At 36.6% G+C, this 15,980-nt stretch overlaps 3 protein-coding genes across 3 annotated transcripts; all 3 read left to right on the plus strand.

Annotated features, from left to right (window-relative positions):
* LOC104711643 (protein SHI RELATED SEQUENCE 1-like) lies at nucleotides 2,788-5,018 on the plus strand. The gene is made up of 2 exons (XM_010428346.1): nucleotides 2,788-3,932; nucleotides 4,371-5,018. The coding sequence occupies exons 1-2, from the start codon at nucleotides 3,230-3,232 to the stop codon at nucleotides 4,790-4,792; spliced, it is 1,125 nt and encodes a 374-aa protein (XP_010426648.1). The 5' UTR covers nucleotides 2,788-3,229; the 3' UTR covers nucleotides 4,793-5,018.
* LOC104711644 (probable methyltransferase PMT27) lies at nucleotides 7,351-11,078 on the plus strand. Its single transcript, XM_010428347.2, has 7 exons — nucleotides 7,351-8,928; nucleotides 9,005-9,154; nucleotides 9,255-9,636; nucleotides 9,705-9,879; nucleotides 9,994-10,266; nucleotides 10,370-10,564; nucleotides 10,658-11,078. The coding sequence occupies exons 1-7, from the start codon at nucleotides 7,567-7,569 to the stop codon at nucleotides 10,863-10,865; spliced, it is 2,745 nt and encodes a 914-aa protein (XP_010426649.1). The 5' UTR covers nucleotides 7,351-7,566; the 3' UTR covers nucleotides 10,866-11,078.
* Nucleotides 11,892-13,836, plus strand: LOC104711646 (GATA transcription factor 6-like). Its single transcript, XM_010428348.2, has 3 exons — nucleotides 11,892-12,089; nucleotides 12,509-12,772; nucleotides 12,870-13,836. The coding sequence occupies exons 2-3, from the start codon at nucleotides 12,515-12,517 to the stop codon at nucleotides 13,539-13,541; spliced, it is 930 nt and encodes a 309-aa protein (XP_010426650.1). The 5' UTR covers nucleotides 11,892-12,089; nucleotides 12,509-12,514; the 3' UTR covers nucleotides 13,542-13,836.

Below are 15,980 nucleotides of genomic sequence, written 5' to 3' on the forward strand. Positions count from 1 at the left end.
AAAAAAAAAAAAAAAAAAAAAAAAAAAAAAAAAAAAAAAAAAAAAAAAAAAAAAAAAAAAAAAAAAAAAAAAAAAAAAGAGGAAGACAAGTTACACAACACAGGGCTCGAGAAGAGACAAGACTCTGCGGCTTCTACCCTTTTTTTGGGGACTCACTCTTCTTATCATTCACTCCCTCTCCTTTTCTCCTCCACGTCAACTCTGATTCCCACCATCCTACTATATTTTCTTAAATTATTTTATTTTCTTCTCAAATCAAAGACATTTGAGTATAATTCTCTCTCTTTTTTGTTTTTAATTACTACTATTATATACAGTATGTAGAATTAAGAAACCAATTATCAATATGTTTAGAATTATGTTCGAAACTCTCGTTATCATTGATTTTAGGTCGAGTATATCACTCATTCCTTTTTTTCGTAAAAATGAAATTTAATTTGAACTTCTTTTTTAACATCTTTGTACGTTATTTTCACACGTATATATATATATAGTCAAATGTCAAATTTACATGCTCTCTAGTTACTAGACGTAAGATTTCATATAGTATAAGAAAAGCTGGTACTAACTCCATGGAATTTGAAATTTATTTGAGGGAAGAAAAAGTTTTGTTGGCGATTTTGGAGTAACTGATGATTGACAGAAAGGGCCTGGAGAATTGAGTGATAAGCAATTTTGTTTTATATAAACACTTGTATCCCCAAATAAATTGATAATAATATATATAACGACTTTGAAAAAAGAGAATGTTATGAAGAGAAGAAAAAAAAAGAGTGGTTAGACTGAAAACGCGTGCAGAGAAGCCACACGGCACAGTCTTATTATCCCTTCTCTTCTTAATTAGGGTATCCCAAATTGTTCTCTGTTCTACACACTATTACAGTATCGCTTATATATTAATTATACAAATACTTTGTTATGCATACGTGCAATGTTGACATGTATAATAGTATATGTGTTAAGTGCTGTTTTGATAAGATCTTAAGTTTTGTCATAGTCCAAATCTACTACACAGATGCATAGGCTTCTCATATAAAATTTTATACAATTAGAAGTGTTTTTGTGAAACTCCGTTATGGAGTATATTTTATATGTTGGGTGCTGGTTGGTTCTTCTGCCTGAAACTATTATTCGGAAATGATGTTTATAATTATTTGACATGTATAGATTTGTAATGTAGCAAATAAAGAATAATACACTACGAGAGAGAGAGAAAAAAAAGGTCATTGTCTCGATTGTAATGTATCCATCACAGCCCCTTGAATTAATTGAACTCCTCTATTTATCTTCAAACTATATCGATATAGATTCATACACTGATTTAACCTAACCATAATCTTCAAATCAAAAAGCAATAAACATCATTCGATTTTTAACTTAAAATTATTGGATTTAGAAATTAAAATCAAGAAGCGGTACGGAAGGGAAGCATAGGGCGGCGAGACGGTGCTTTTAGCCTGTCTCAAAACTATTCACTATTCCCATTTTTGATCTTAAATATCTTGAAATGTCTAGTTTAACCTCTTCTACATTAGTCAACTCTCTCCACCCTTTTGGCAAATCCTTTCATAAACGTCCCCGTCTATAAGTTAACTTTTCTTTATGTCCTAACTTTTTTTTAAAAGAATTCGTATGACACCCATACATACTTCGCTAGATTTCGGATTTATCGTGACATAATATTTCGTGCCGTTATTCTCAGGCAATTCAAGGATATAAGTATAAAAAGACTCTGGTAATTATAATAATTAGGATCCATGATGCTCACGGCACGGGCGTAGAGATGTGTTTGTCTGTATATACTTGTATAAACATTAATATTTATACAAAGATAATGAAGTAACAACATAGGGCACCTCAACAGAATCGTACGTTTGTCTCTACAAAGTGAGAGTATGTTTACGTGCATTTTTATTTATATACTAAAGTATTATGATATACACTCCTACATGTTCATTTATACATAAATGTGTGTATAACATAATGTTTCTTGTTTCCTCGGAAACATGGACAAAAGCATCTGCTTTCCAGCTACAAAACTTTAGACACTTAATTTAAGCCACAGGTGCTCCCAAATTGATAGTATGATATTTAAAATAAGAAAAAGATTATGGGCATATGGATAATTAGGAAAATTATAATACTAATCAATGCCAATTAAAATAGTTAATCAATGCCGATAATTGGCATTTTGTTACTCACTTGTAAATTTGTAATCCAGTGTGATTTCTAAACCTTGAATCAACTTTTCAGGCATTTTTGACAATACTAATAATTTTGCAGTGTTTGTTACAATATAATTATACAAATGAAATAAAATGGACCTGTGGACACATTTGACAAGGTTTTGTAGTCAGTTCTAGTAGATGATGATGATTAGGAGGAGGGTCTAATTAAATACTAGGTCCCAAAATATAGAACTATCTTAGGATAATCAAAAATAGATTTCTGATACCGTAACGAATCAGTATTAGTCCAATTATTTTCTCCTTTTAAGGAAATATTTAGTTATTTAAACATTTCCACACAATTTTAAAATAAAATAAAATAAAATGGAAGCGTGTTTCCCGGAAGAAAAGGACAAAGAAGGGATAAATACATTTTGTGCCAACGTCGCAACATAACAACCGTCCGATCACAAACTGAGGTATATCAACGATAAGAGATGAAGTGTGGCCACTATTTTGGTAGCAAATAAAAGTGAGAATAGGAAGCAAAACTCATAAAAAGATACTATAAACAAGATAATATTTTTGCAAAATCTGGAAAAAAAGAAACAAAAGAAAACAAAGGAAGAAGAGATGAGAGAGGAGGAGACAGAGAATTAAATTAGAGGGATAGCAGAAGAGAGAGAGAGATTATTAAGGTCATGGCGGCGTTGCAGAGCGCAAGAAAGATGATTAAACCTCTCTGATCTCTCCTTCTTACTTCTTTACATCTCTGTGTGTGTTTCTTTAATACTCTCTCTTTCTCTCTCTCTCGTACCGACAAACAAGTTTTGCTTTTTATCAGAGTCTCAAGAAAAGCTATTCCAACTTCAATACAAACCCAGAGAATGAATTCAACCTAAAAAAAAAGCCCTAGTATTCCTCTCTAAGATCTAGAGTGAGCAAGTAAGAGAGAGTAGAAGCTAGAAAAAACAAAAAAGAGATAGGATCTTTGGTTTTTGGGTTTTGTTTCATTTTCTTGATTGGAGAGTGGTGGTTATGGGTGGTGGTTGTGAGGGTGAATGGCGGGTTTTTTCTCGCTAGACGGTGGTGGAGGAGGAGGCGGAGGTGGAGGTGGAGGAAACAACCAAGAAGATCACCGTAGCAACACTAACCCTCCTCCGCCTGTATCAGAGGCTTGGCTCTGGTATAGAAACCCTAACGCTAACGCAAACGCGAACGCGAACGCTCCTTCTTCTTCAAACGCTGCTGCTTTGGGAACACTTGAGCTATGGCAAAACCACAATCAACAAGACATCATGTTTCAGCATCAGCAGCAACATCAGCAAAGATTGGATCTCTACTCTTCTGCCGCAGGGTTAGGCGTTGGACCTAGTAATCATAGCCAATTCGATATCTCCGGCGAAACTTCTACCGCCGGCGCCGGAAGAGCTGCGGGGTTGATGATGATTCGTAGTGGTGGAGGGGGAGGAGGAGGAGGAGGAAGTGGTGGTGTGAGCTGTCAGGACTGTGGGAATCAAGCGAAGAAAGATTGTGCTCACATGAGGTGTAGAACTTGTTGTAAGAGCCGTGGCTTCGAGTGTCCTACTCACGTGAGGAGCACGTGGGTTCCTGCTGCCAAACGCCGTGAGAGACAACAGCAACTAGCTACGGTTCAGCCTCAAACGCAGCTACCTCGCGGTGAGAGCGTTCCCAAACGCCACCGTGAGAATTTGCCGGCAACTTCTTCCTCTCTTATCTGCACTCGCATACCTTCTCATTCAGGTATATGTCACTTCATTGTGATATATTTATTTATATTTTTAATTATTATAAGGTCGTAAAATAATGATATGCAAGCAGCATTTTTATAATTTATATAAGTAAACGAATTGGGATCAGCTTCAAGAACCAACAAAAACTCTATAATGACTATCAGAAATTTTCCTAAAATATGATTTTTTTTACTTTGTGATTTGAATTGTGAAAAAATACTGTATTGGAGTAAACACTGACTATTGGATTGACAGGAACAAGCTGTTCTCATCAATCTTGAAATCCGTGTTCTTTAATTTCTCTAATTCCTTGCTCTTTTTCCCCCGTATAATGAATTTTGGAAGAAAAAAAACGAATGTTAATGTTTTGTTCTATATGTATAATTAAAAAAACCATGCGATTACGTACCTCTTAAATTACATTTTTTTTTCTTTCTCTAAATTCTAGGGCTAGAAGTTGGTAATTTCCCGGCGGAGGTAAGTTCACCGGCAGTGTTTAGATGCGTGCGTGTGAGCTCAGTAGAAGATGGAGAAGAAGAGTTTGCTTACCAAACAGCTGTAAGCATTGGTGGTCACATTTTCAAAGGCATTCTGTACGACCACGGTCCTGGAAGTGGTGGTGGCGGAGGCTACAACGTTGTCGCCGCCGGTGAGAGCTCATCCGGTGGTGGTGGAGCTCAGCAGCTGAATCTCATAACAGCTGGCTCTGTGACGGTTGCTACCGCTTCTTCCTCTACTCCAAACCTTGGTGGTGGCATTGGCAGCACCTCTGCGGCTGCAGCCACGTACATTGATCCAGCCGCTCTCTATCCAACTCCAATCAACACATTCATGGCCGGTACACAATTCTTTCCCCACCCAAGATCATGATGATGAGAATCTGACATAAAGAAACATAACTCTTTTAAATTCTTAGAATAGAATTAGGGTTTATAAACGTTAATTGTCGGATCATGTTATATAAAAAAAAAAGGTTTGCAAGAAGTGGGGAAAGTGGTCTGTTTATGCTTCTCCTTCTTCTAGAGTCTCAAAAAGTTGTTGCAATTTTAGGGTTTTAAATGGAAATTCAATTCAAATAATATATACCATTGTCTTATTATATGATTTTGTGAGGATATGGATAGTGTTGTGCATATTATTTAAATGTTATGAGGACAATATAGCTCTTGTTGTCTGGATCTTTGGTTCATTAATGTGTCTGTTTCTTGTTTGTGTAACAAGCAACCTTAGAATCCGGGGATAATGTTTCTCATCTTTTGTATTTCTTAAAACCATTACTCATTAGTATAAGAATTCGTTACATGTGTACATATTATACACAACAATTTAATTTTTTTTTTCAACCATGGTTTTCGTTACGGCAGGATATGGTCTGCCCATCCCATGCATTTATTGGTTTCTAAAGTGTATTATTATTTGTTAGTTACTAGTAATTGATGTATGCCATAATTGACATGTGATAGAATCAGAGAAGGTGACTACATGAGTATATATTTATGTTACAAGAGCGACATGTATAGATGTGACATGGGGGTGCGTTCTACAATGTACGTTAATCCCAATTAGTTAATTCTCCATGCCCTCCATTAGTCTTTTGATTACTAAAAATGTTGTCAGGTTAAGTCTACACGTAGGTTTTAATTTATTTTTTCACATTTTATTTAGAAAATTACTACTAATACTCTTTTTTTTAACGTGTAGTACTACCATCAAGTGAATTTTTTATTTTATAATATGTTGTTTGATGATTTAAATGTAGCTTTCCTTAAAATAATAACAATAATCCCATTTGTCTTTATATAAAGTTAATAAAAATGTAATACTGTATAAGATAATTTTTAAAGTATATTGTAATTTGTAAGAGTATAATTAGATATAGTCTGCATGAAAAGTCTCAAACAGTATTTAATTTGAAGCGATGGAAGATTAATTTAGTTTTTATATAATTTCAAGCATAAATAACCAGAGATGAGATAAGGATAAACTATGATCATGAGTATTTTACGTTTCGTTAATATACACACATACAGATTAAGTTCATGATATATATCTTGAATGTTCATGTATGTTTAGACCTCCACACACACATAATATATAGAAATTGAGAGAGAGAGAGAGCTTTTGCAGATTCCCATGGTGGATGAGTAACCAATACTATAACACAATACGTATTAGGTAATTAATGAAAAACATGGAATGCAATGCCATCAATTTCAGAAGAACATATTTGGCTAGAAACCTATTTACTCCTCCTTTCTCTATTTTTCTTCAATTAATCCACTTTTACTCATTTAATTACAAAGAATCCCTTCTTTCATATTCTCGCATTTTGGTTTAGCTTTCTTGAAGTATTTAACATGTAATGATGTGTGTTATGTGTTATGGGAAGAAAATGTGGAACCGATCGATCGAAGAGATACAATTTTGAAATGTCATCATGGCTAGCATGGAGTGTTCGAATAGGACAGTGATAAAAAATCAAAATACGTTCGATTAATCGATATTGTTAGTTTACGTGTGAGTTTGTAGATTTGTGGAGTTGGTAAATTAGGTCCATTCGAATAGTGCTGCGGTCCAATCGGCCGACTCGTTCCGACTTTTACTCCCTGCCGTATCCCACAGCTTGTCATATATATCCCACAAATTTAATTCATTTTCATATAATATACAAAGTATAGTCCTATATATTTTTGTCCAAAAAAAAAAAGTCCTATATATTATGCTCTTATATATATATATATATATATATATATATAAATTGGACGTCTCTCATTTGGATATTTAATATTTTGAGAAGAAAGCCAAAAAAAGATAAAATGCTGGCAAAACCCGAAGCCTAAAAATCCAGAATTTGTCATTGTCCAACATTTATTAATCCAAAGCTTCAGGTTCCACTCAGAGATTAAAAAAAAAAAAGAAAAAAAGAAAAAAAAAGGAGAGTAGTATTTGGTTGTCTTTTGGACCTTTGGTGAAATTGGTGCATTGATGACAACAACCAAACTATACACATTTGCAATTTAGCAGGACGAAAATGAGACAACTGGGATATAGTGGACCAATAAACAGAACACATGTGTTAACGACAGGCTGACATTTGAGTTATGTGTTTTAGTGGGGAGAGAACCGAACCAACTGGGATTGCGAAGCTCAAGCCTCAAGGTCCACAACACTAACAACAGAATTCAATCAAACGGTTTTTGTAATTCTTTTTTTCTGTAGATTATATGTTTTGATCATTATAGCCAAAATAATGAGTATTTCAAAACTATATTGAATCAATCAAAACTCATATTAAACAACCTTAGAATCCATTTATATAAAAAAAGAACGATCTTGCATGCCATGTTTTAATATTTCCTTGACTAGGCGTTACCACTTACCAGTAGTTTAGTTACATGGCTTTTTAAAATTTTCATGGACAACAAAATATGAGGGAGACACAGAGACCATATCTAAATTTAGAGACACGAAATTGAAAGTCCCCATGTCCGACTCTGTAGGATCTTTGATCCAGTCTTGTCTCTTCACAACCTCTCTTTCTCTTCTTTTTCTTCTATTTTTACTTCCTTCAACTCCCATTTTACTCCTTCATTTTCTTTTCTTTCTTTCTTTCTTTCTCCTCAGTATACGTAAGACAGGAAAAGATGGCATTTGGGAAGGGACGTGGCAACAAGCGAGCTTCGACGTCTTCCTATGCGTCGACCATTACAATGATCATCTTTGTGGCTCTATGTGTTATCGGTGTGTGGATGCTTTCTTCCAACTCTGTTATTCCACCGCAGATCACACAAGGTTCCACTCGAACGGTCGTCTCAGAGACGGAGAGGAGTGATGTGTCTGCCTCTTCAAACGGTAACGATGAACCCGAACCCACAAACAAAGAGTCTGAAGAGCAACCGGCATTCGAAGACAATCCGGGAAAGCTTCCAGAAGATGCCGTTAAGTCTGAAGACGAGCAGCGGAAGTCAGCCAAAGAGAAGAGCTCAAAGGCAGGAGGAGAAGAGGGAGGAGGAAGACAAACTGATCAAAAACAAGAAAACCAACAGAAGGATGAAAAGGTTTCCGAGGAGAGAGAGAAAGATAATGGAAAAGAGAACAAGGTGGTGCAAGAGAATGATGATGGTCAGGTGAAACAAGTGGTCAAGGAGTTTGAAAAGGAACAGAAGGAACAACGAGACGAGGATGCTGGGACTCAATCTAAAGGAACTCAAGAGCAAGAGCAAGGACAGGGGAAGGAACTGCAGGATGTGGAACAAGGAAAGAAACAAGGGCAAGATATGGAGCAAGGAACCAAACAAGGGCAAGAGCAGGATTCAAATGCAGACGTGACATTCACAGATGCAACCAAACAAGAACAGCCTATGGAAACGGGGCAGAGCGAGACATCAGACAACAACAACTCAAAGAATGAAGAAAATGGACAGCAACAACAAGAGGAACAAAACTCCGGGAATGAGGAAAACGGACAACAAAACGAGGAGAAGAACTCGGTTAGTGAAGAAAACGGGAAGGAAGAGAAGAGCATGAAGGATGAGAATGGCCAGCAGGAAGAACATAACACAGCAGAAGACGAAAGCGGAAACAAAGAAGAACAGAGAACATCTAAAGACGACAACATGGAGCAACAAGAAGAGCAGAAAGATGAGAAAAGACAAGAGGGGTCAGAAGCGAGTGGGTTTGGCTCTGGAATACCCAAAGAATCTGCGGAATCACAAAAGTCATGGAAGAGTCAAGCAACAGAATCTAAAGACGAGAAACAAAGACAGACATCTGAATCAAATACTGTAGAGCGTATAATGGATGGAAATGCATGGGTGTTGTGCAATGCAACTGCAGGTACTGACTATATACCATGCCTAGACAATGAAGAAGCAATAAAGAAACTACGGAGTAGAAGACATTTTGAGCACAGAGAGAGACATTGCCCAGAAGACCCACCATCGTGTCTTGTCCCCCTTCCAGAAGGATATAAGGAGTCCATCAAGTGGCCTGAAAGCAGGGACAAGGTAAAATATTCTATTCGAATAAGTTTTCCATCAAGTGAAATTGGATAGAAATGTTAACTCACATATGATCTAGTAGATATGGTACCACAATGTCCCACACACAAAGCTAGCAGAGGTGAAAGGACATCAGAATTGGGTGAAGGTTACTGGCGAGTTCTTGACGTTTCCCGGTGGTGGTACACAGTTCATCCATGGAGCTCTCCATTATATTGATTTTGTTCAGCAGGTGAACTCATTTCTTGATTTCAGTATTAACGTTATAAAACTGCACCAAGTATAGATAGAAAATTTCATTAAATATAATGCTTCTTTTTTTACTATGGCAGTCTTTGAAGAACATTGCGTGGGGAAAACGTACTCGAGTCATATTGGATGTTGGATGTGGAGTAGCGAGCTTCGGTGGTTTCCTCTTTGAAAGAGATGTTATAGCCATGTCTCTAGCACCAAAAGATGAACACGAGGCTCAGGTCCAGTTTGCTCTTGAAAGAAAGATTCCAGCCATTTCTGCTGTGATGGGCTCTAAACGACTGCCATTCCCGAGCAGAGTATTTGATCTTATCCACTGTGCACGTTGCAGAGTCCCATGGCACAATGAGGGCGGTATGCTTCTTCTGGAACTTAATCGGATGCTTAGGCCAGGAGGTTATTTTGTGTGGTCAGCAACTCCAGTCTACCAGAAGCTTGAAGAAGATGTTCAAATCTGGAAAGGTAAAGTCTGAACTAACGTTCTCCTTGTTGTTTGTTTCATTAGAGCTGACATTTCTCGAGTTATGTAGAAATGTCCGCGTTGACAAAATCCTTGTGCTGGGAACTTGTGACAATCAACAAGGATAAGCTCAATGGTGTTGGTGCTGCAATCTACCAGAAACCTGCAACAAATGAATGCTATGAGAAAAGAAAGCACAACAAGCCTCCGATGTGCAAAAACAACGACGATGCAAATGCTGCCTGGTATGATTGATTCCACAATATGCAAACATAACAAAAACTAAAAGTAAGAATTGAAAAAAAACTTAAGGCAGTAATAGAAACGAAGAAGTCTCAATACTTGAATGCAAATTTCAGGTATGTGCCCTTACAAGCATGTATGCATAAAGTACCAACCAATGCGGTCGAGAGAGGGAGCAAGTGGCCTGTGAACTGGCCCCGTAGGCTTCAAACACCTCCTTATTGGTTAAACAGCTCTCAAATGGGGATTTATGGGAAACCAGCTCCACGAGATTTCACTACAGATTATGAACATTGGAAACATGTTGTAAGCAAAGTATACATGAATGAAATAGGAATCAGCTGGTCTAATGTGAGGAATGTAATGGACATGAGAGCTGTCTACGGAGGGTAAGGAAGCATCAACAGAAGAAAACTACAAAAGATTCAAACAAAAAATCTCAGTCACCAAAACTAAACCTTTTGTTTTCTAACTACAATGTCAAAAATGCAGATTTGCAGCAGCTTTAAAGGACTTGCAAGTGTGGGTCATGAATGTAGTCAACATAAATTCACCAGATACACTACCTATAATCTACGAAAGGGGTCTATTCGGAATATATCATGACTGGTGTGAGTCTTTTAGCACATACCCTCGAAGCTACGATCTCTTGCATGCAGATCATCTTTTCTCCAAGTTGAAAGCAAGGTAAAAAGACAAAGCTGTAACTCATATCCACCCTTTTTAGGTAACTTTGATCAGCAATCTTGAAAAAAATTATCTGTTTTCCTTTTGAAAAAGGTGCAACCTAGTTCCAGTAATGGCAGAAGTGGATAGAATAGTAAGACCAGGAGGTAAACTCATAGTTCGTGATGAGTCAAATGTGATAAGAGAAGTTGAGAATATGTTGAAGTCATTGCATTGGGATGTTCATCTAACTTTCTCCAAACACCAAGAAGGAATATTAAGTGCCCAAAAAGGATTCTGGAGACCAAATACTTCTCAATGATAAGTTCAGAATCTGCATTCGAAAATAGCAGAAGCATTATAATGCATTTATCACACCCATATATATATATATCTATAATCCCAAAAAAGATTCTTGCTTGTTGCAAGAATTGGATAAAGAATTGTCCAGTATAAGCAATAGTGTTAGTAGTCTTCTTAAACTATAGACTAATTAGAACAACTTTTTTTTCCGGCTTCTACACATTGTTCTTTATAAACATGGTTACAATGATCTTCTTCTCTTCTCTTGTTAACTTATCTTGTTAAAGGCTATGACTTTGAATCATTCACTCGGGAAAATCAAACAAGTAGAAACATAGCAGTAGTGAAGAAGAGAGTATGATGGTTTATAAACTGATCAAGATTTTATCATAAGCATACGACAAGCCCAATTCACACCAAATTCAACATATACTACTCAACTTCTCTTATCACGTTTGGACTAATGCATAAACATATTAAGGATTAAAGCAGACATGAAACCAAAAAATTTGAATCTTAAGAAGATCAAATATTAATGCAATAGAGAGGTAAGAAAGAAGAGAATCTGACATAATGGGGCAGTAAGAGTTGTAGAAGATGGTGTTCGTTCTGTACATTTGAAGCTTCTTCGTCATTCGCAATCGCCGAATACGGTAGTACAACCCGTTTTGAATTGAAGAAGCCATTGTATAATGTCTTAATGATACGTTTAAAGTCGTAAAATTTTAGAAAGCCCAGCCCACTTTTGGGTATTATATTGTTAAAACTTGCCAAAACGGCACCGTTGAGCTCGTATTCATCTCTAGTTTCCTCCACTTTCCCAGTAAAACGTATACGCTTTTCGAACTTACAAAAAAAAAAGTACAGATTTTTATACGTTTTTGCCAATTGGGTAAAAAACTTCTCCACCAAAGAATAAAATTAATACTCTTTTTTTTTTTTTTTTTTTTCCTCTTTTAATCTTTAGAAAAAAAATGGATTGGGTTCTTGGGAAAAGGAAGATTGAGAAATAAGAAAGGAACGAAAGAAAAAAAGAGAACCGGGCACTTTTTATTTAGTACGAGTAGTAGAGGGGAGAGGGCTTGGGGGGGGGCACTATCTCATATTCAATGCTTTACCAAACTCACCTCTTCTTCTAAATATTCATTCACACTTTACCACCACCACCACTACTACCCTTCCTTCTTCTTCACCGACTTATCTCATCTCCTCTCTCTCACTCTCTCTGTGTCTCTCGTCTCAGGTAAATTCCAATTTCTTCTCCAATTTCTAGGGTAAAAATGAGAATCTTTTTTTTCAGAGGGTTATTTCGTCGTCGCATTGTAGTAGTAGTACCCACTGGTTTGAAATTGACATGAAAAGAATAAAACTTTTACTTTGTTTCTGTCTTGTGACTTGTGAGAGACTTATTATTAGTCAAAAATCATGGTTCGTTCTTTCCAAAGTTATGGTTCTTCTTTGGGCTTTTCATTTTTATTTTTATTTTTTTTTCTGTTTTCAATTGGGAAATTAAAAGGAACGGTTTTTTTTTTTTTAATTTTCCGGGGGGAGTTTTTTAAGTTTTAAGATAAAATTTTGGTGAGAGTTTTTGATATCTCTCTGAGGAGGAACCAATATTAAAAAAAATTAGGTTTTTTTTTTTTTTTTTTTTGTTTTGATAAGGAAAAAATGGAGAGTGTTGTTGAATTGGCTTTGAAGAACAGTAGTAAAACCCTCACCAACAGCGGCGCTCTAAATGGCGATGATTTCTCCGTCGACGACTTGCTCGACTTCTCTAACGAAGACGACGAAGACGCTCTCGTTGAGGATGAGACTGGCTTGAAGAAACCCCAACGAAAAAGAGGACTCTCGTCTGACGAAACTACCCTTCACTTGACCAACGATTTCTCCGCCGTCGATTTCCCCACCACCGAGCTCGCCGTTCCGGTAATTTTACAATTTCGTTTTCTTTTTTCTCATTTTCACAAACTTTAATTATCCGTAAAATTGAAATGTTGTTTTTTTTTTGGGGGGGTTGGTTTAGATGGATGATTTAGCGGAACTTGAATGGTTATCAAATTTCGTAGACGACTCTCTCACTCCGTATTCCTCGTTTGCTCCGACGAAGAAACCGGTTTGGTTAACCGGAAATCGAATACGTTCTGTACCACCACCGGTTAAGGAGGAAACCTGTTTCAAAGCGCCTCCACCTCCGGTTCAAATCAGGCCCAAACGAGCCAGAACCGGAGTCACCTACTGGTCTCATGGTTCACCGGCGTCATCTTCGAGCTCTGCGTCGTCGTCCTCGTCTTCCTCTGGTCTTCCTTCAAGCCCTCTATGGCTCTCCGGTTTTGAGTTGGATTTGCTTGACGAACCAAGGGTTAAGAAACAGAAGAAGACGAAGAAATTAGCTGATCAGACGCTAATGCAGACGCGGCGGTGTGGTCATTGCGGCGTTCAGAAAACGCCTCAGTGGAGAGCAGGACCAATGGGAGCGAAGACGCTGTGTAACGCGTGTGGTGTGCGTTTCAAATCTGGTCGGTTATTTCCCGAATACAGACCCGCTTGTAGCCCGACGTTTTCCAGTGAGCTTCACTCAAACAACCACCGTAAAGTCATTGAAATGCGTCGGAAGAAGGAGACCTCCCAAGAAGAAGGTGATGATGATGAAACAACCGGTTTGAACCAAACGGTTCAGGCTATACCGAGTTTCTGAAGATTTATTAAACCAGAATTAGGATTCGACCCGGTTCAGATTTAGCAACAGTTTAGTTTTCTCATTAGCTATTATATTGCGTTTATTATGTTAAAAGGATTGATTTTGGTTATGTATGGTTTCTTTTTAAAAACATGGGTTTTGTTCGTTGTTTAGTCGCACTAGGTTTTTTAGAGTTCAGTAAACTCTTAAGATTGTTACTTTATGATCTCGTTGGTTTCTTTTCTATTTTGTAATCTCTGGTAGACTGATGGTAATTATTAAAGCTCCAATTGAATCCCTTATGGATTTTGAATGAGAAAAGCCAAATTAAGAGGAGGCTTGAATATAGGGTTAGTACTTAAGTAGTAAACTCCATAGTATAGTTTGTTGCTGTTGTTGTTACTTGGTATTATCCATCACATATTTTGTATTTATAAAATTGACATGACTGAGAATTGGAAAATGAAAATTACTTTGAAAGTCGTACTGGGCACACTCTCATATTTTTTGACTAATTTATTACTCTGCGTATTTTTGGAGGTTGAATACGACTTCCAGTGACGTGCAATATATCCAATTTTTGCAATATAATTAGATTCGTTGACCATATCTTTTGAGATTATCACGATATTACTATCATATTACCCAAATATTATTATATAGACTTTTCGTTGTTTAAATTACCAAGCTTTTACGTGTCTCGGTTTTTTGAATGCTGCATACTATGTAACTATTTGGTATATAATTCCTATAAATGTACAAAGTTAAACAATTAATTTATCAATTTTTTGATAATATAAGATAATGCAATGTAAGATTACGTACTAGTTTTGTGTGTATTACCGCCATATGCCATTCTTTAAATGGGATCAAACTTGCGTAATGCATTTGAAAATATTCTTTTCTACTATGATCTCTCACCCCATGTTTTCATCTTTGTGAAGGAGTAGCCCGAGACGTATGTTAAGGTTTGTCACCGCCAAACACGTAATAGTATTCCACAAGGAAGCTTCCTTGCTAGTAGTAGTACCCATTCCCAAGTTTAGTGGATGTAGACTAAAGATGTAGCTAGGGGGCTTAAATTCTTAGATTAGATGAGATGTGGTTCATCTATCTAGTACTGATATATACAACTAGAAGTGTAACATTGCCTTTGTCACAAGAAAGTTGTATTGTATAAATATCAGATAGAAGTGTCACATCTCTAAGAAGTTAAAACCTTTATTGTCCTTTGCTTCTATAGTTCCACGCTAAACTTGGGAATCAGTAATTGCAGAAAAGTTTTCTTGCCAAAGTTGCACTGCGTGTTTGCGTGGAGACCAATCCTATAACATTTGTCTTGTACCCCTACATTCTCGAGTAAACTCTTCATTCCAGCACCGGTTTAGACGTACGTAATACGTAGTTGCAGTTTCAGATTTTAGTAACTGGACCAGTTTTAGTTTAGAATTTATATATATATATATATATATATATATATATCGTTTTGTTTCGCATTTACATTGTCAGTTTTCTCTGAATAACTTTAAATGTTATATCTACATTTAAAACATAACTCTCTTTTTTCCACTAACAATTTGAATATTTGAATGGGTATGGTATCATGTGTAAAAACGAAGATGCAGCCAATATTGAAAAGAACTTCTTTTCTTTTTAAGAATCACTTAAACAATCTTACAAGATACGTTTAATCAGATTTACACACATTCAACACGACTTGCCACTGACCAATTCTTAATCTAACCAAAATCCCTAAGAACCCTAAAAGCTTTCTCGCTTAGTTCTCTAAAATTCTTCTTCAACGGCCAAACAACATGTTTTGCCTAATAACACAATATATAGGAACCCTCCTATGACCTACTTTCCTAAACAAGGATAAGTCCAAATCTTCAAATCAATATGATAATATCTTGAAACAATATCCACGTCATCCAATATCCGTGACTCCTCCAAGACGCGTAAATATCTTCCAGAGACCTACAACACAGCCTTGTAGCACCAGAACGTCTTCATGCTTTCATTCTCCCCCTTTTTATCTGAATGTGACAACTCAAGCTTTAGATGTGAACAGTACTAGAATCTTCTCAAAACCATAAGCCTCAACCACATTCAGCCACAACATCACTATCATCACCAATATCATCATCTCATCATACTCCCCCAGCGTGAGTGCACATTCATATAAAAACAAGGATGAAGACATATATGCAGAGAGACACAACAAGCTTCCTATCATGCCTTGTACCAAAAATAATCCTCAAGAGCTTTTATAATGTTATTAGGTTCAACCTGTGAAACAAAACAATGTTGCAGCACTCCTTGAGAATTCAGCTGAACATGACGAACGGTTTGCTCAACAAATGCAACTGCAGCAGACTGATTCTTATGACCTTGCAACTGTTTAGATGTAGCTAAGACTCCTGATGATTCATCATTCCAATCATTACTATTGGATCT

Source organism: Camelina sativa, chromosome 9 (genome assembly GCF_000633955.1).
Source record: "Camelina sativa cultivar DH55 chromosome 9, Cs, whole genome shotgun sequence".
NCBI classification, from domain to species: Eukaryota; Viridiplantae; Streptophyta; class Magnoliopsida; order Brassicales; family Brassicaceae; genus Camelina; species Camelina sativa.